The 20000-nt window shown below is 36.6% G+C and overlaps 1 protein-coding gene across 3 annotated transcripts; it reads left to right on the forward strand.

Moving 5' to 3' along the window:
• The first annotated feature begins 1 nt into the window (after position 1).
• On the forward strand, positions 2-19121 carry LOC114135672 (DDB1- and CUL4-associated factor 1-like). 3 transcript variants are annotated; one of them, XM_028003168.1, is made up of 31 exons: positions 231-531; positions 1278-1474; positions 1590-1666; positions 1826-1899; positions 2142-2255; positions 3304-3441; positions 3898-4497; positions 5448-5549; positions 6395-6553; positions 6747-6926; positions 7511-7620; positions 7801-7900; positions 8258-8427; positions 8580-8704; positions 8814-8890; positions 9238-9393; positions 9524-9679; positions 10097-10502; positions 10584-10732; positions 11798-12075; positions 12166-12364; positions 12614-12696; positions 12794-12878; positions 13237-13470; positions 14105-14198; positions 14273-14377; positions 14669-14742; positions 14956-15045; positions 15270-15419; positions 15727-15817; positions 16746-19121. In XM_028003168.1, the coding sequence occupies exons 1-31, from the start codon at positions 499-501 to the stop codon at positions 16811-16813; spliced, it is 4674 nt and encodes a 1557-aa protein (XP_027858969.1). In that variant the 5' UTR covers positions 231-498; the 3' UTR covers positions 16814-19121. The 3 variants fall into 3 exon arrangements, with proteins under 3 accessions (XP_027858968.1, XP_027858969.1, XP_027858967.1); XM_028003167.1 differs by lacking the exon at positions 231-531 and adding an exon at positions 2-172 and having other exon boundaries at positions 10097-10732; XM_028003166.1 differs by having other exon boundaries at positions 232-531; positions 10097-10732.
• The last annotated feature ends 879 nt before the right edge of the window (positions 19122-20000 follow it).

A 20000-nucleotide genomic window follows, 5' to 3' on the forward strand; every position in this document is an offset into this window, starting at 1 on the left:
TACGTTCGCCGGGGAGAAGTTTGAAAATAAACGTGAAACTTTTTTCCCCTTCTTAAATTTGTCAGACAAAGATTACTTTTTTATTACTTTCAAGCAAGTTTTTTAGAATAGCAGTAAAGGAAGCGTTAAGGAGTTAGACGAGGGACACGGAGCTGAGAAAGCCTATTCTCCTGTAAGTAATACACAAAAACCTGATGTTGCGTTGCTAGCTAAAGCTGTTACATGAGGCAACTGACTGTCAACATGCTCTTAGGGAGCTCGGGGGCTCATTTAGGAGCTTATCTCTCAATACATGAACAGGAGATATTTATGCGGAGGACTCGGTGGGTGGAGATTATTGCTGTTAAATGAGTTTGGTACCAGCCAACTAAGCCCAGTAACTGAAGCAGCAACAAATAAACCAGCTATTCTGTAGCAGACAGGCCCACCTGTTGGTGCGAGTTTAAAACATTCAGTGTTTGTTTTCATCTGTCACGACCTCTGACGGCTGTTGTCGAGATGAGGCCGCGACGATTCTCACGGCAGCTGAGGGTAAGTCTTAAGGGGGAATCATGAGCAAAAAAAAGCAAGAGAAAGATTCATCAGATTCGCTTCTATTTGTATTTCAGGTTCATGAATGAAGTTTACTATGTTCACTGGGACCAGAATTACTGAAACTACTCAAAAAAATTAAATAATTAGACATGCAAAAATGTTTTGACAAGTTATTTAGTTATTTATTGTGGCATCTTTAGACCTTTATACTATGTCTGACTTCGTACATTTTCATTTTATTTGAATGTATTTCATGCTTTACTTCAGCATTTATCTTGTTTACTCAAAGAAAAAAACTGTTAAATTTAAGTTGTAAATAAATTCCCCCCAAATATTGTTTAACAAAATTGGGAAAGAGTGAAAAAAGTCAATTTTCAGCTTCTCTGGTTTATCTTTTGGTGCTTTTAACACTCTCCACTCTTTATTTTGAATTCATATAATTGAAGGCCAATAAATAAAAACTCTCACACCCATGTAGATGGGATAGCACTAATCTAGAATAAGCTACTTGTTGAGATATGTAAAAAAAAAAATCTTTTTACATTTTATCAAAAGTTGTACTTATTAGGCTTTTATTATCCAATACAAATTTCTGTTTTAGTTTGAAGCTGGCCTGTACTATTTCCCCCCCTAAGGATTACAATACATACAAGTCCAAAACTATGATTGCATAATTTATTCGTCTCATTGCTTTATGTTGAGTCAATATGGTGTCAATCCATTCCCTCCCCTGTTTTCTCCAGGCTGCAATGTCCTCCCAAGATGAAGATCCATCACCTGCCATGTCTGCTGTGCTGTCTTCTGCATGGTCAGCCGCTTTATCGGCTGCCGTGGCCGTCGCCATGGCTGTGGACGCCAAAGCAGATCTCGCCAGACTGTTGGACGAGTGGGAAGAGACACGGCAGGGTACCACAGAGCAACTGGTGTCCATCTTAACAAGGTCAGATCTTTTTCTTTTTGTGCCGATGTCATCATTTGTAGTTACTTCTTTTTGGAGAAGTAATAACTGCATGTAAACTATTTTTTTCTACTTTTACCCTTTTATTTTATTGTAGAATATCTGAGCTGATTGAACAAGAGACAGAAGAATATTACAAATCAGACCCTGATCCCTTTGACGATCGTCATCCAGGTGTGTGCACATTTTCAAACTTTGTGTGCTCTACTGTCAGTTTTTGTTTAAATGTAATTGAACCTCAAAAGCATAGTTAGATATATGTGTCTTTTAAATGAGTTTAGTCTAAAACACTTTTGATTAGTTATTGACTCCCTCTTGTGTGTAATCTTTTAGGACGAGCTGACCCAAACTGTATGCTAGGGCAACTGCTGAGGATGCTGTTTTTAAATGATGACTTCACTAATTCGGTAACCTTTACAATTTCCATGTCATACATACATTATATGTGTGTATTTCTTACTAACGCAATATGTCTATGAAGTGTGCATGTCCAACAAATTAGGGTGTATATATAATATGTTGTAATTTAAAATCCAACTAATATCAATCATGTCAATCTAAAAATTCAAATACAGGCTTCTCCATTTGAGATGTGTTAGTTAAGGAAATTTGAATGGTTTTTTCCATAAGATTTTCCGGTATCTTACAGCTTTTGGACACGTATATCATGAGCAGTCGAGACATCAGTCTCAACACAGCAGCATGTCGCCTCCTTCAGAACATTGTCCCAGGTCTGGACACAGCTGTCGTCTTTGAAGAAAAGGTACTTTTCTTCAAAGATTTATTACTATTTATTCCTAGATAATTTATTCCTATTAGATCATACAGAGTGAAAGAGAAAGTTGGTAAGAGGTTAATCCATGGAGCAAAAGAGGACATTATAAACAACCCTTCTGCTTATTGAACTTGTGTAAATATTCTTAAGTCTGACATTGCATTTAAGAAGATCTGAATGGTACAAAATGCCCACATACCAGTGCTTTCCTATAAGCCGCGTGCTGTTGAATATTAATTCTGCTCTAATAGGTGGACATTCATGCTTTTTCCACAGGTTTTTGTTGTCTTAAACTGGAAGACTGAGTGAGCTCTTGTCATTTTTTCAGCCTCTACACTTACTATCTGAACGAGCATGTTGATGAGATGCCTTACTTCAGGTTGTGAAAGGGAGCCATGTGTATTTGTAATATTATACTTTACTTTAAAACATTTATTTAAGATGTAAAAGCAATAAGGCAAAAAATATTGTACGTAGGCTGTTTTTATATATTTAAATAAAACACAGTCAACATTCCTCACACAGAGGACATGTTTACGCTGAAGTTGTAGAAAATAATTTTTGTTGTAAAACTAGGGAAAAATCAAGAACGTTTGTCTTTCTTACATTTTTATAACATGTAAGATTTTAGGACTTGACAGTAAAGAGTGCCATTTTTTAACATTTTTATTTTAACTCTAATTGCTCCAAAATGAAGGTGTCCAGTTCATTTAAAGGTTGAGGTAAATGCACATCAATCCTGTGAGAAAACCTGTTAGAGATGCATAAAGAATGACAATTTTTAAAAATTTGATTCAATTTATTGCAAGAAAAGGTAATGTGTTAAATTATAAAATGCAATTTCATGTATAATTTGTCCTGAAGAAATTATGTGAACTCCTCAGCTTAAAGAGTTGATTTTAATAAGGCTGCACAGAGTCTTCAGGTGTCAAGCAAAGAGTAATAATTATTTCTAGCAGTCAAAAAGAAAGAAACATGTCTTTAATGCATTTAAGCAAAACAGTCAGCTGTCAGTTTTGTTCTGTGTGGATTACAGGAAGGTCTGGTTGGGAAGTTGTTCACGTGGGCTCGTGAAGCTGAGCGGCCATTATGCATCTATGCCACAGGCCTTCTGGCCAAAGCCATGAGCAACCAGGAAGTGGCCACGAGCCATAAAGAAGAAAACGCTGAGTTGGTGGGTGTCTCACCTCTTTTGTAGAAAAATATGGTTTATTTTTCTTTAGCAGTGTTTAGTTTAACCCAACTTCCATCCATCCATTTTCTAACACCCTTGTCCCCTAGTGGGCTCAGGAGGGCTGCTGGTGCCTATCTCCAGCTAACGTTCCGGGCGAGAGGCGGGGTACACCCTGGACAGATCGCCAGTCTGTTGCAGGGCAACACAGAGACAGACAGGACAAACAACCATGCACATACACACTCACACCTAGACCAATTAACCTAACAGTCATGTTTTTGGACTGTGGGAGGAACCCAGAGAGAACCCACGCATGCACAGGGAGAACATGCAAACTCCGTGCAGAAAGACCCTGGGCTGGGAGGCAACGGTGCTACCAACTGCGCCACTGTGCAGCCCACCCAACTTCATTAAAAAGCATATTTATTTTGCAATTACTCTGCTCTCCAAATCCAGGTATCCATGATGATCAAACGTCTACATGAGTTGCAGTCTGCAGAGCACACGAGTTGCTTCAGTCCCACCCACACTGCCCAGAATCTACCTCAAGACTCTCAGGATGAAGCTCCCCATACATCGAGTGTCACAAAACATCAGCAAATCCAATCAGGATTTTCTGAGGAAGAGACAGAAGAAAACAATGTTGCAGAGAGCAGCAGGTCGATTTCAAAGGGCAAATCTTTGGCCCAGAGAAACAGTGGTGGTAGCAGCAGCTCAGCTCGCCTTCTTCCAACTGTTGTGTACCAAGCTACCCCACATCTGACTTCGAAGGAGAAGGACGACACTCAGGGAGGAGAGGAAGGAGGAGGAGGAGGGACGAAACAGGTTGAGAATGAGAAGAAGACTAAACAGAAACTCCAGTTTACTACGTCCGCCAGCGGGACTGAGGACGAGGCCGAGGTGACTGCTACCAGCGAGAAGCCAAGCGGCAGCTCATCCTGGTCTGAGATGAGCTCCATTCTGATTGGCTCAGAGTACCGATTGTTGCCCCTGAGCCCAACCATGGAGCAGAGGCTCATCCTGCAGTATCTGACACCACTCGGAGATTACCAGGAGGTAAGAGTGGTGATGTGATGATGCTCAAACGAGAGATTAGGGGTAGAAAATATGAAGAACGCAGAATAGTTTTTTAGAATCTGTTGCACATAATGGTACTCTAACACAGTGGTTCTCAAACTTTTTTCAGTGATGTACCCCCTTAAAAATATATTTTTAGTCAAGTACCCCCTGACACGGGCAAAACATTTTTGGAATAAAAAAGAGGTACAGTGCTGTAAAATCACTGTCTGATTTATTAAAGCCAAACAACTTATATCAGTGAACCTGACAAATACATCCATATTGCAAACATTGCATGGTTAAACAAAAAAGAAAAACAGAAGACGGTGACCACCAGGAAGGTATAAAACCAGTCAAAACTGAAATATGCAAAACGCCGCTAATTTATATTGGTCTCTATAATGGTACAAAATTAAATATATACATAAATAATAATTCAGTGCATGAACACACATTTATATTTTATCGAACTTTTTACAAACTAATTTTTCCCAAGACTTATTATGAGGAGCCTACTGATTTTTTAAAGATATTTTGAAAAGCTTCACGTACCCCCTGCAGTACCTCCACGTACCCCCAGGGGTACGCGTACCCCCATTTGAGAACCACTGCTCTAACAAACAGCAGAACTGGTATAACGATTAATAACTTGGCTATTTTGGCTTCTTATGTTAGCAGAATTTTATGGGTAAAGCCAATAGAAATTAAACACAATCGTAAGTTTTCTGATATGTGTAAATATTATTGAAAAGAACTGTTGATCACTGTGTATCAACTCAAAACTACAGTATGTAAAATTTGTTATGCATTAAAATATAAAGTTGTTGAAGCATTCCTTTAAAAAGGATTTTAAAATAATTTGGCATCTTTTGGTAATATTCGTCTTTTTAGCCAGTTAAGTTTGTGAAACTAGTCTGCAATTTAAATAATATTTTTGATTTCTGCAGCTGCTTGCAATCTTTATGAAACTGGACACTTGTTCGCTGATGATGAACTACATCGACCTTAGGAAGACCAAAAATGTTCAGCTTACATTTGATGCGCTGTTGGTAAGTTCTTTTTCAAAAACACAGTGATGGAGTTTTTCTTGATAAATCTAACAGGCTTTGACGTATTTTTGTAATTTTGTGTTTGCTAATTTTGTTATCTACAGTGTTCATTTCTTTGTTTATGTTTTAGAAGTTTATTTTAAAAACAGGCCAAGAAAAGTACTGCTTAGTTTAAAGAAAATGCCAAACTCCACCCCAAATGAAAATTGTTTTGCTAATGTAATTTAATAAAATAAAAAAATATATATATTTTTGGACCTGGAATTTAAAAGTAAGGTATCATTTAGCCATCAACCCCCTCCCCACTAAAGAGGGCGTCTGTCTGTCTGTAGAAGATAATTTCTACTTCTGTGGGTGGGGCTCGCTGTGTGGAGTTGCTCAGTACTGAGGAACACCTGGAGATTCACACTAGTGGCCATCAAAGCTTGAAAGCTTGACTCATCAAGATTTAACCACAGATGAAACAAATATTGATTTCTTTTTCAATGAGTTTTGTTTGTTGCTTTTTACATTTTCTGGAATAGACCAACAATCTACAGACATTTTAGAATAAATCTCTGTAAATATATTTGCTGATATTTTTAAAAATGTAGTGACTAACAATCTCCAGTTTTATAGTAAATTACTGGTAAAATTTGTAAGACAGATTTTTTTGCATGACAAGCCATGGTTATATAACATTTTTCTCATTGCTGTTGCTTTTAAAAAAGAGAGAGATGAGTAATATCTGGAAATAAAGAACAACAATTTCAAAAATGACACAACAGGAAACACATTGGAGACCTGTAAACGTGTAAGATAGTGAATCCATAAATAAATGTCGTTTTTTTTCCTTCTCTCTTCAGTATCTCGCCTCACTACTCCTTCATAAGAAGTTTGCGTCTGAATTCATTGCTCATGGAGGAGTGCAGAAACTCCTGGAGATCCCGAGACCATCCATGGCAGCGACAGCCGTTTCTCTCTGCCTCTACTACCTGGCATACAATCAGGATGCAATGGAGAGGGTACAATGAACATGAGCACCACAAATGTTGACATGCAAGTCTGAAGATCTTTAAGTATTAGTTTTCAGCAAAATGTAGGCAGTTTAAAAGAAATTAGATTTGATGTGATTATTTTTTTTAAAGATGTTGGGATAATGTTTTTTCTTGGTTGATTGTCCCATTCTTACCACCTTGTTCTTCGTTTTCCCTCTAGGTGTGCATGTTCCCAGGGGATGTGCTGACAGACCTGGTGTCCTATGCTCTGTGGTTGTTGGAGTCCTCCCACGCTTCAGGCATCTGCCACGCCACCATGTTTTTCTCCATTTCTTTTTCGTTCAGGGTGGTGTTGCAGCTCTTTGACCAGCTGGATGGTCTACGCAGGCTGGTCAATCTGGTTAGTACTAAATCATACATCTTGTTACTCTGATGGCGCAGTTGTTTCTTTTTAACTTTGCAAAGATAAAATTGTTTACAAGTATCTACATAAAAGTAATTAAAGCAGTGTTGTGATGGTGGATATTTGCTTGCCACAATGATGATACATATTTGAAGATTATTTTTCTGTTTTCTTTGTTAGACAAAGACTACAATCATATCGGTTCCTAATAAGCTGAATCCTAGATTATAAAATATTACCTTTGCAGTGTAGTATGATGTTTTGAGATTAATATATACCCAAAACATCCCAAAAACAAAAAAAAAAAATTTAAGCTGTATAATTAAATAATTACTAGAAAGTATATCCCTTAGACTCATTTTTTTTGTTTTCAGACTTTATTTTGTATTTAATAAAGTGGATTTATTTGTCAGTCAGTGTAAGTGACCTTTTTTGAATTAATACAATATCTTTGAATAAAATTCCTCTGGAATTTCAGAATCCTGTTTTTGGTTTGTTTTCAGAAAAGAAATTTGAAATTCTTTCTGACACTCTGAAACTGAAACCTCCTTTTCCTTTAGTAACTTTCTTTCTTCCTGTAGATCAGCACTTTGGAGATCCTCAACACAGACAACGATGCACCACTGATGAATGAAGACCAGGTGTTCTCCAACAGACAGACGGCTAAGCACACCTGCATGGCACTGCGCAGGTATGGTGATATTAAATGCACATTCAGATAAAAAACAATAAACTTATTGAGAATAAGTGAAATTGGATATATCTGTGTTTCAGAGTAAAACCTTTTTTCTGCTGTGTCTATTCATTCAGCCTGCATCAATGTATTGCACCATGCATTGAATATTGTTGTATCATCAATTTGGTTGTGAAGGTACTTTGAGTCTCACCTGGCATTGAAGACAGAACAGATGAAACAGTCTTTGCATACTTCAGAAAGCGGCACCATCATTCCTCAGCAGTCACCTTACAAGGTACAGTTTCTTCAGTGTAAACTAGCAGTTTGTCATTAAATCCAAAATGAAAGACAGTCATTTTCCTTCTGTTTATGTATTAATGAGTTCTCTGGTCTTTAATATAATGGCAGGCTGCATTATATTAACACATGTGCTGTTTGCAACATATGGGTGTAATTAGATTCCTCAGGCAGATATTTGTGCCATGTTTGAATTAGGATATTTCAAAATGAATATGCCTATTTTTCTGTTTCTGTCATGATAACTCATTTTTTTCATTCCATTTTCTATGCGGTGCCTTGAACTTTTTCAAATCTTTAGTATATCTCAGCGCATTGTGATTTTATGTTTACCTTCATAATTCACTATTTCCAGGCATATGCAAATACCAGAGAGCAAATAATTGAGATGATGGAGTTTCTCATCGAGTGTGGACCTCCTGAGGGCCCCTGGGAGCCAGTTCAAGTCTTCTACAAGTTGTCCTGTATTCCTTTAATGCTGCAGCTCATATCTGCAGCCTGTGACTGGAAGACCTACTATGGCAGGTAATCTGACTCGCCGGAAGGAATAAAATGAGCTGAGATGAGTTTTAAGAAAAAGAGATATTGCAGCAAAAGATAAAATGGCAGCAGCAAAGGAACTAACTGCCTTCTTCTTTTCTTTCCTTTCTTTCATCTGGATGTGTTTTTCTCTCCAGGAGTGACATAGTTCGCTTTGCTTTGGACATCCTGGCTATCCTGACAGTTGTTCCTAAAGTTCAGTTAGTACTGACTGATACCGTGGAAGTTATCGATGAAAACAGGTCCCCTGTTCCCACTGTAGGTCTGTAAAACGTCTCTTGTGTTAACACCGATTTTAGACGAGAGAAGTTCAGGGATTTCCATCTCAGGATTTTTGTGTGCCTCTCTGGTTATTGTGTTTTTTTGTGTAGGTATGAGCATCATTCTGGGTGTTGCTGAAGGTGAAGTGTTTCCCAATGATGCTGAGATTCAGAAGTCTGCTTTGCAAGTAAGCTTGGCTCACTGAATTTTTCTATTTGTTCACTGCTTAAGCTAAAAATAATCAGCATAAAGATAAGAGCATGCTGAATCTTTTTATTCATGAGAACTTGTCAGGCAGCTTTCAGAGACATCCCTAGTTTGGATGAAAATTATAGCTCTGATTTTATTATTATTATTACTATTATTATTTTAATTTTTTATTTATGAATTTTTATTTTTACAGATATTAAACATATCTAACTTCACATTGTCTTGCCCAGGTTAAACTTCAGAATCATGTCAGTAAGCATCAGCTCATGCAGCTGTTTTAGTTGTTTTCTCCCACTCTGATCATGTCCTTCATGTTTACCTCAGGTCATAATAAACTGTGTGTGCGCTCCAGACCAGAGCCTCAGTGCTTTTGCTGTTGCCCCCCTCAGACAGCCTTTGCACCCTCAGCAGCCCCCTCCCTCCCACAACAGGGTGCTGGCCCACATGTGGCAAGTAGTGCAGAATAATAACGGCATAAAGGTAGGCAGTCTCAAACATGTGCATCAAAATGCCTGTGTTTGTTTTGATGAAACTATATGCCCTGCATATTTTATCAAATAGAATTCCTCATCGTTCCAGAGATCAGACTTTGCCCCTCTTCTGGCTGCAGGTGCTCCTGTCTCTGCTGTCGGTGAAGGTTCCCATCACAGATGCAGACCTGATCAGAGCTCTGGCCTGTAAGGCTCTGGTTGGACTCTCTCGTAGCTCCGCCATCAGACAGATCATCAGCAAGTTGCCACTGTTCGCCAGCGGTCACATTCAGCAGGTGAGAAAAAGACCTTCAATCAAAAAAAATGCTGTGGTTTAAAAACTTAAAGGATTCCATATTTAACACAAAAATCTTAAATAATTCTCAGCTGGATTACACAATTCTTGATTTTTTTGTTTGCTATCTCTACTAGTGTATTCCATGTTGCAAACTTCTACAGATTTTTCTCCCATGACCAAAAATAAATTGCTTAAGACTTTCCTCATCTTGTTTTGTGGAAATTTAAAAGAAAGTTGTGACTTTTTTTAAACTTCTTTTATTTTCTTAAATTTTAATTTTTATAGATAATGTGGGATTTTTCACTCAAACTTCTACTTTGTTTTTCAAAGGTTATCAGAAAAAAAATCTCGTTATGATGGAAAATATTAGAGTTTTCAGGCAAAGTCATTCATGTTTTTGTTTTCTCCTTCCCAGCTCATGAAGGAGCCGGTGCTGCAGGACAAACGGAGCGAACATGTCAGCTTCTGTCGCTACGCCGCCAGACTGACGGAGCGAGTGTCTGGCAAGCCCCTCATCATGGGCGCGGAGGTCTCGCTGTCTCGCCTACAGAAAGCCAACGTTGTCGCTCAGACTCGCATCACGTTTTCTGAGAAGGAATTGCTCATTTTGATTAGGAACCACCTTGTTGCTAAAGGACTACACGACACAGCAAATACCCTGGTTAAAGAGGCAAACCTACCTGCAGCATCTCTCTTTCCAAACTCCGCCTCCTCAGGTGTCACCCCTACATCCTCCACTTCCAAATCTAGGACTTGTCGGTTTGCTGGTGGTGTCGCAGCTCGTATTGCTGCCAATATTGGGCCCTCTCCCTTATCCTCAGGTAATTCAGCCCCCACTACACCCTCCACTGCTCGTTCTTCTGCCATTCCTCACTCGTCAGGTTCATTGGTGTCTACCTCAGCGGCTCCCAATACTCCTCCTCATGCTGGGCAAAGCTCGCATCTTGTTGGGCGAATTTTATTCTCTCGGGAACGACCAGTGGCCAGCTGCAGCTCAGGGAAAAAACTGCGTGCACTTAGACAGAAGTCTGACCATGGTGCTTTCATACAGGTCAGTTGTACCTTTTGTTTCAATTCATAAAAACTCCTGCAATGTGCTAATAATAATTACATGACTGTAATGCCAGATTTTCCATTTAATCAATTGTGCTAATTTTTGAATAATATGGTAGACATCTGACAATTGAGTTATTTTTGCTCTACAATGATAGAGATGACAGTCATTTTTCAAGCCTGGCAAGAAAAATTCTTTATTTTTCTTTTCTCTCTTATGCTTGAACCTTTGCTTATTGAAATTAATGCAATGCTGGAAATCTATCAAATAATAAAATGCTGGCATTTAGGTCACAATGTGTGGAAAAATTCTGACAACTTTACCGTTAACCATTAACTTTTCCCTCCATCTTAGAGGAATTTTAGAATATTCAACTGCACAGAAAAGGACAAATTTTGTGCAGAGCTATAAGGAAATATTGTCAGCAATTGTTAACGTACTGAAGGAGTAAAAAGCACTTAAAATGATACATCCCACAATAAATGAAGCAGCCACTGGAAAAAAATCTGAAATATTCATCCTTCTCAATATACACATGCCATGAGAATGAGTGATTGGTGCACAAGCACCATTTGGAAGATTTCTTTGTAAAATGTATTGATTTTTTATGAATTGTGAACAGAAATTTCACTATATATTTCTTGTAGCAAATTTCATTTTTCTAAAGATAAAATTACTGAAGTTATTTTCAGTGTCCGGTTACCTTGCAAAACTGGTGTCCTAGCAACTGTTGCTAAGGCAATTACATTTTCAAAAGACTCCACCTCTAGAATTGATAGGCATCTGATGGTGAACATTTGTGATAAGTTTCATGCTTGTATCATCAGCTGAGCGATTTTTACACCAGTCGTCCAGACTATTTGCGTTTTTGTTGTTGTTTAGGGGCCAAATTAGGCCCCCAATCTTCTTTGCAATTTTGCTGTTGCCTTGAAGCATATCAGTTTCTTGACATTAACTTTTGTTTCATTATTGTTTTGATCTTTGTTGTTCTAGATTACTGATTTCTCTAGAAATTAGTAATCTAGAACACTGATTTCATAAACCTTTCTTTCTTTGAAACAGACCCCAGCTATGAAAAAGCAGCTGGAGCGCCACTTGCCTTCTCCGCCGACCCTTGACAGCATCATCACAGAGTACCTGAGAGAACAACACGCCCGCTGTTCGAATCCCGTCACCACCTGTCCACCTTTTTCCCTTTTCAACCCTCACCGCTGCCCAGAGTCCAAACAGAGGCGACAGGCGTCACCCAATTTCACCGCCCGTCTGGGGAGCAGGATGCTATGTCCAAAGTACCGGGGTGTGGACAGAGGAAGTCTGGATAGACAGCTAATATTCAGCAGGTAACAAACAGCAGCTATGTCTTTTTAAAAGCTCTAAACCAAGCTTTATCTTTTCTCTTTGACTCTGTTTCCTCTTGTTTTCCTCCTCAGGTTTCGCCCCGTGTCAGTTTTCCGTGAAAACAATGGAGGCGATAGCAGTTTCACCTGTTGTGCCTTTTCGGCCCGCGAGCGCTTCCTGATGCTGGGAACGTGCTCCGGTCACCTCAAGCTTTACAACATCTTCTCCGGAGAGGAGGCGGCCGACTACACCTGCCACGGATCGGCCATCTCTCACATCGAGCCTTCCCGGGTAGGAAAACGAATTTTAAATTTCAAGTTTGATTAGTTGGGTCCAAAATATGCTGAGAACAGTTTGGCATTTAGAGAAAAAGCAGCTTAGGTTTAAGAAAATGGTTTGATTTCAAAGCATTTGCTTATAATGAAGCATTAATAATAAGCAATGTGAGTTGTTTAACTTATGCAGACTAGCTTTTAGATTACTTCTATTTATTTATAAAAATTTTTTGGTTGAAATTGATCCTTTTTTCCCATTTCACAGGATGGTAACTTTGTTCTTACTTCTGCTTCGTGGAGCGTCCCTCTGTCAGCTCTCTGGAGTATGGACAGTGTTTTTACCATGAAGTAAAAATGATTACACATCGCAGTTTTCACTTTAATCAACGGTAATTATACATTATATCACGCAGTGTTAAATATCACATATGTCATCTGTCCCCAGGAACTCCTTTGGAGAAGATCATTACGTTGAGTTCAGCAAACTCTGTCAGGACAGAGTAATTGGCACTAAGGACCAGGTTGCACATGTACGTATCACATTGACTCTCTGTTGGTGCTCACTATATCATTAAGAATATTTTATAATTATTTTTTTGTTGTCAGATAATGTATATAAAAAATATTTATACCTTTAGAGTTTTGGATGACTTTTAAATGTCATAATTTGTAAGGTACTTTACTGAGGTTAAACGACATGAAACTGAAATCTAGAGAGCAGTATATATTGTGTGTGTTTTTTCTTTTAAACCTATCATCTTATCTTGTGGTTCTTTATTTCTTTCTTTCTTTCCTTGTTTTTTTTACTATGGACCCTTCTTATGTCTTGAATTAAGACTGATTGATTTATTTATATTTAGACTGTTGTTTCTGGCTCCCATACTCCAGATCTACGACATACAGACAGGTCAGGAGGTCCTGACCCTGAACGACCCCGCATTGGCCAACAATTACAAGAGGAACTGTGCCACCTTCAACCCCACTGATGACCTGGTGTTAAATGATGGGGTGCTGTGGGATGTGCGAGCGTCACGGGCCATCCACAAGTTCGACAAGTTCAACATGAACCTCAGTGGGGTTTTCCATCCAAATGGCTTGGAGGTCATCATAAACACTGAGATTGTATCCTTTCTAAATGTAATAACTATTGGAGGTTAGCCTTTTGTAAACTGAAAGGAAAAAGCAAAAAGAAATTATGTTTGCTGTCCTCCTTGGTACAACTATAAGGTTGATATTGGTTTCAAGTATCAGCACAGTCCTTAGCAATGAGTCCTAAGTAAAGGGAGATGCAACGTTCTTTACAGAGTGAATAAAAAGCTGATTTGTGCTTTTTTGTCACTAATGTACAAAAGTCAGGTGTTCTTATTCTTCCCCTGTTAGTCAATATAATTTAATTTTCCTCCGCTATTGTCTTTGTGCCATTTCTGAGTGAAGTTTAGGTCACTCACACAGAACTGGATGCTGATAACTTCCTTTCACCTTGAAAACAAATGGGGGAAAGTTATGTGTGTTTTTATGTTAAAGTCCAGCAAGAACCTTTGGTGATGTTGAGGAAAAATAATTTTTACCTTATCGCTAGGTGTGAGCTTTAATCCTTAATACTGTATTTTTCTTGCAGTTTTGCATACATTTTCCTTTCCCATCGCTTTCTAAACTTTTTGCAGAGATGACCATTAAAAAAACATTTTATTTACTGTGAGATCAATGTTTTATAGTTGGGTTTACCGTCGTTGTCGACCTTAACTGCAGGTTTCAGTGGGACCTGAGGACCTTCCACCTGCTGCACACTGCTCCTGCTCTGGATCAGTGCCGTGTGGTCTTTAACAGCAATGGCACCATCATGTATGGAGGTATAGGTCTGACTCTCTTAATTTGGCTGTACATAACACTTCATGTTATGACTGATCTCCCTTCTCTTAAACAGCGATGCTGCAAGCTGATGATGACCATGACGTCATGGATCAGCAGGTGACGAGTCCCTTCGGCTCATCTTTCAGAACATTTGATGCCACGGACTACAAGCCTATTGGTTGGTTGACTTTACCTTATTCTGCAATGTCTCAAATTGTTTTTACCTCCTCTTTTTACAGTTTCGAAAAACCTTGTGCAACAATTATCTGATATCTGTCTCATCTGTGTCTTGGTAACAATAAAAGATAAGGCTTTAAATATTATAAAATAAAAAAAGCCCCTTGTTATTTATTCAACTTGGTTTGTGATGTCTTTGTGATACCTTGGTGTGTTAGTGGTTGCTGAAAGTAACTGACCTCCTGCTTCTGATTGTGATTGTAAAGTTTGGTTTTAATTTAATTTTAAATAGCCACACTGGATGTGAAGAGGAACATCTTTGATCTGTGCACTGATACCAAAGACCACTACCTGGCTGTCATAGAGGTACTCGATTAGATAAAAAAAAAATCTCATCTCATTGGTGTTTTTTTGGGTGTAGTTTTATGTTCAGATCTGTACACAGAGAATTTGAACTGATTGCAAATCAAAATGATAATGACAATACTCTGCTTTTTCACTATTATCGTAGGAGATTTTTAGGACTTTTTACTACTGGTGCTCTTTGTATAATGAAGTTTTTGCATATTTTCTCTGTAGAACCAGGATGCGGTGACCATAGATACTGTATGTCGCCTTTATGAAGTTGGACGACAGAAATTAGCAGAAGAAGGAGATGATGATGATCAAGTAAGATTCATAAAATTTGAAAGAAACTTTATTTTCTTCTATAGTTTTCTTGATTAATTTATTTTTTATGCATTTTTTATATTTATTTTTGCAGTTCTTGTCAGAATTTTTGGTTTGCGTGATCAGCGTAGATGGTTAATACAGAGCTGCTCATCAATCTGACATCTGATGTGCCTTAAATTGAGATTTGAATAGTTTCTTTATTGCATTTCTGTGTTTTTCAGGATGAAGATCAGAATAATGATTCCTCAGACACAGATGATGATGACGATGATGACGATGATGATGACATGGATATAGAGCCCCTCATTGAAGAACTTGCAAATGACGAACAGGAGGACCAGGAGCAAGCTAACTTGCCTGTAGATGATGCGGTATCTGATCATTTCATATTTTCACATCTGAATCATTACAGTTATTTTTCTCTTAAACGTGTCAAAAGTGGACAGAGATATAAGAAATTTATAAGAAGCTGTTTAAAAAATATATAGTTTTAACTTCATTAACATGTACGCATGCTTTCGTACTATTATTACCACTGCTAATTCATTTGATGGTTTTCTCAAGATTGTAGCGATATGGATAAATTCAATTCCATCTAGTAGAATTACATTAATGAAATATAGAAAATTAATATTTAGGCAGTATGGTTTCTAAATTTAGCTTTTTGTTTTTCTTCAGATTGAGGCTCTTCTTGGTAATACTAGTGGTGATGATGGTGATGATGACGATACTGATCATGACTCTGAAACTTTAGACCATGGAGGATCATGTAAGTAATGGTGCCCATCTGCTGTTAAATTAACCTGAATACAATGGTTTTTATTAGAAATAGCACCTGTTCTAAAAATGTGCACATCCTATCTTCTATGTACACTTGAAAAAGATTGCTAAGAACTTTAGACTTTGTGAAATGTATAAGACAGATTAAATTAATTACAATTTAATAAACCCATCTGCTTTATAAAAAATTTGTTACAAATACCAGTCCTGGTATATATATATATATATATATATATATATATATTTTTTTTTTTTTAATTAGTATGTTTTTATTTACAGTGTATGTAATTAAAATGTATGTGATAAGAGAGCTTTAATTCAGGCATCTAATTATGCCCTTTTTAGAAATTGTATTCCATTCAACTTGTTTGTATAGCACAGACCCACCACAAGTATGAAATTGACTATATATGTACAGAGATAGTCAGTTTTATAGCCTCATTTTAAATTCTATTTTTGCATTTTTAGTGAGCCTAACTAAACATCTTGTAATTGTGTGAAATTAAATTAAATTAATTTTTGTTTTACTGTTTTAACTGTCATCTATGTTTTTATCAATTGAAAATTGAAGTTGATAAAGTTATCGCACATATTGTAGCAAAAATGTAGCACCTCGATTTTCACAATGAAAGTAAAGTCTGATATTGATGCATTTCATGTAACTTTTATTCCGACTCCATCAGTAGAGTTTTGTATAATTTACATGTCCAGCTTTTGAGTTTCTTATGTTTCCTTTTATCAGAGAAATTAGTTCTCTGATTTATTGTTTCACAACAATAAATAATAACCGTTGCATAGGAAATGATTGGCGATGCATTAAAATAATCCAAATCTATTGTTCTAAACTTTTTTTTAAATTATAATTTTAAATGAATTATGCTTACATATGTTGACTGTTTTGTGTTGTCATGTTTCAGGGTTTGGAGAAGAATCAGATGATGACGACCCTGACATGTTTGGATCCTTACCTGACTTATGGTTTTAATGATGTAAGAGTAGACGCTCTGCCCTGTGAATCCCTCTTAGAGAAAATGCCTGAAAAGTGGTAGCCAAAATTTAAAGTTTTCATAAAAGGATCTTGACTGGCCATTCATTTTCCATTTTTTGTCCCTATTGGAGTGATTTTAGAAGATTTGGAAATATATATATATATATATATATATTGCTTTTTTGGCTTTTTCCATTGGCTAAAGATATAGCACATACATTTTTTTTCACCTCTAATTTCTACCAATATATGTAGCAAAACCACAAATAGACCCAGTTATGAGAGCCTGGTGAGAAAGTATAAAATTGGGAATAAATTACAAAAAAAAACATTTCTTGAGAAATGTATATTTTTCACCTTTTTGATTTAAGCATTGTTTTATTGAATAGTAGCTGAAGAGCAATTTTTTTTTAATTAAAAATGACCTGCAGAAATTTCCTGATTTGCCAGGAAACAAAACATATTGATCCTCATGTCATCAGCTGATATAATAATAATCTTATGTGCATAGAGAAAGCTTATTTTCTCAAACATGTGCCTCACTTGGGTGTTTGTCGATGTTTTATTCAAAACATCAACAAAAATAATTTGAAGCGCTTTCACGTCCTCTGTCTATGTAGGAAATGTGTTCATGTGAGCAAAAATCTGAAATTTTAATATGCACTAGTGTATCTAGAGGTAGGATCCTAAAAATATGAAAACTAATGCTTGTCAGGCAGCAGAATGCAATTCAGGAAAAACATTTGATAGAGAAAGGTTCTCTCTCTAGATACTTTTGATGATAAAGATCAAGTGTTGATCCTTATGATGGTCTAATGGTTAAAAATATGTAATTACTGTTAACTTTTCCTTGATGAGGAACTCGCTAAGAAACCAAATATTACCTCTACCACATTTCCGTTGTTCTTATGTATTCTAACAATTGGAAAATGAGTTTCAGTAAGCTACGTGACCCAATTTCTCCACCAGATGGCAGTACATCCCAACCTTGAGTTGACAAAAATATTTTCTAACCCAGTACATTTCACGGTTTATTGTTTTTTTAAATACTGTTTAATTTTAAGTTAGTGTTTTATTGTTTTGTAGATTTTCCAAGGCTAGGCTTAGGAAATGTTTTTTTTAATTGACTATTTATTTTGGTGTGTCTTTGTTGAATTTTACATTTAAGCAAAAATGATGCTGTTTTTTATTTTGTTTTTGCTTTTTTCTCTCATACCCCTCAGGTAATTGGAAGCAATAAGCATATGAGTGTAAAACTGATCAAGCTGGTTGGATGACTACAAGTCTGCAAATGTTTTTTAGATACTTAATTTGAACAAAAATTATTTTGAGGTCACATATGTGATTGTGTTGTCTCCAGCAGAATGTTTGTTTTGTTATTTATGAGCCAAAATTATTTTTGATATTATCAGAAGATAATGTTGCTGGCAAAAGAAAATAACTTTACATTCTTTTACACATTCAACCTGTAAAGACTGAAAAAAATTGTCAAATAATTCATATGCTTCCTTACTTAAAGGAATTCACTTTACTATCAGTTACCATTTGGTTTGAGGCTGGTTGACTTCACTTGGAGTTGTGTTCGTATAGTTTCATATGACAGTCTGTTTTCCGCATTAAACAATCATTTTACTCTTTTACCCATACTTTCAATTGACCTATTGTGGGGGGATAAAAAGTACAAAAACTGTCATGGTTACGGGTCTGTAAGAGTGCCAGTAGTTTACACATATTTAAGCCAGCATAGGACGATAATGTGATTTAAAATATGCAAATCCTTGAAACCTTTTGTACTGTTTTCAACCTGTTGTGTCCAACTTGTGAAACTGCATAAAACAATTAGCAATAACATGGGAGGATTCTTGATTATTTGGTTTTTATCAATATTTTCTTGGTCTTTAGTAATTGGGATAAATTGTTTTGGATTCACAGCTGCAGTTAGCGAATGGCAACTCTGGTTTTCTCTCTCTCTCTGTATATATATTTTAAGTCTGGTTTCTGACTGAATGAATGTACAGTATAGTGATGCCTCAGCGCATTCTCATCACTGATGACTTGAATTGATGGTTTAAAATTTGGTTTGAAAAATTTGATCCAAATTAGAGCCTGTATAATTGTTTCTGCTTGATAAAAATCTGTAAATTAGTTGGATATATTTGTGTATTTACATCTATTGTTTGGTTCTTTGTTAACTAAAACTATTCTATGCAACTTATTGTTATACTTGCATGGTCTAAATTTATGATCATTGTGGTGAGGCATTTATTTATTTTTTGCCCATAATAAATCCAACCTTTGTAATACACATTTGCAATCACTTTCCTATATGTAGGATCACCTGATGAATAATGGGAAACAATTTCTGGAAAATGTGTTGGAATCTTTGCTTTGTGATTAGTCACTTATTTGAATGTTTACCAGGGTTAAGTAAGCAGCATACGACTATATGGTTTTTTTTATTAACACAATTTTATAGATATAGAAAAGAGAATCTTGATATAATGTGAAATAAAAATGTGTAGTTTTATAGAAGTGCAGGGAAAATGTTTACTGTGCTTTCATTATCAGTTGACCAGTACATCATCTGGGTAGAACTATGTTGACGTGACGAGGGAGGTGATGTGGATCAAAGTTCGTGTTAAAAGTTAGCTCCAAACATGCAAAGTAAAAAATAAAGAAATAGAAACCGCAAATAAAGTGAATTTTTTCAGAGCTGGCATTGAAACAATCACAGCATATTTTTACTCAGTCTATTCCTCGAGAGCAAGGATCTGCAACTCTTGGCTGAAAATGATCCTTTAATCCTGGAAATGTTCTTCAAGAGATGGAAGGCTGTCTTTATGTGGCTCTGGAAGTTCAGGTCAGAGTCCATCACTACTCCCAGGTTTCGGGCCTGATCGCTGGTTTTTAGTTGTAATAACTAAAATATTAATCAACCAATCATACCCAATTCCTTTAAGAATCTCTGTTTTAGTAGTTTTAGTTTCATGTTCCTTTTTTTAGCGTTATTTTTTATGTATTCACTTAAGATGAGTGTAATTGCAAATTCTTTATTAATTCTATTAGTGACTAGTGTAAAAGTGTTTCTCAAAATAAGCATATTTTGATCAGTAAGTTATAGTTAGAGCTCATCAAAAAATAAATGTACGTAGCCTTTATAAACTGGTAGTTGCACTAGTCAAAT

The sequence above is a fragment of the Xiphophorus couchianus genome, chromosome 20, assembly GCF_001444195.1.
Source record: "Xiphophorus couchianus chromosome 20, X_couchianus-1.0, whole genome shotgun sequence".
Classification (NCBI taxonomy): Eukaryota; Metazoa; Chordata; class Actinopteri; order Cyprinodontiformes; family Poeciliidae; genus Xiphophorus; species Xiphophorus couchianus.

Bases quoted from the DNA above. Each gene is read 5' to 3' on its own strand.
- LOC114135672 (XM_028003166.1), top strand. From the start codon at position 499: ATGAGGCCGCGACGATTCTCACGGCAGCTGAGG. The intron at 9,680-10,096 runs GTGAGAAAAAGA...TCTCCTTCCCAG, and splicing joins CCAGCGGTCACATTCAGCAG to CTCATGAAGGAGCCGGTGCT. The intron at 12,076-12,165 runs GTAACAAACAGC...TTTCCTCCTCAG, and splicing joins AGACAGCTAATATTCAGCAG to GTTTCGCCCCGTGTCAGTTT.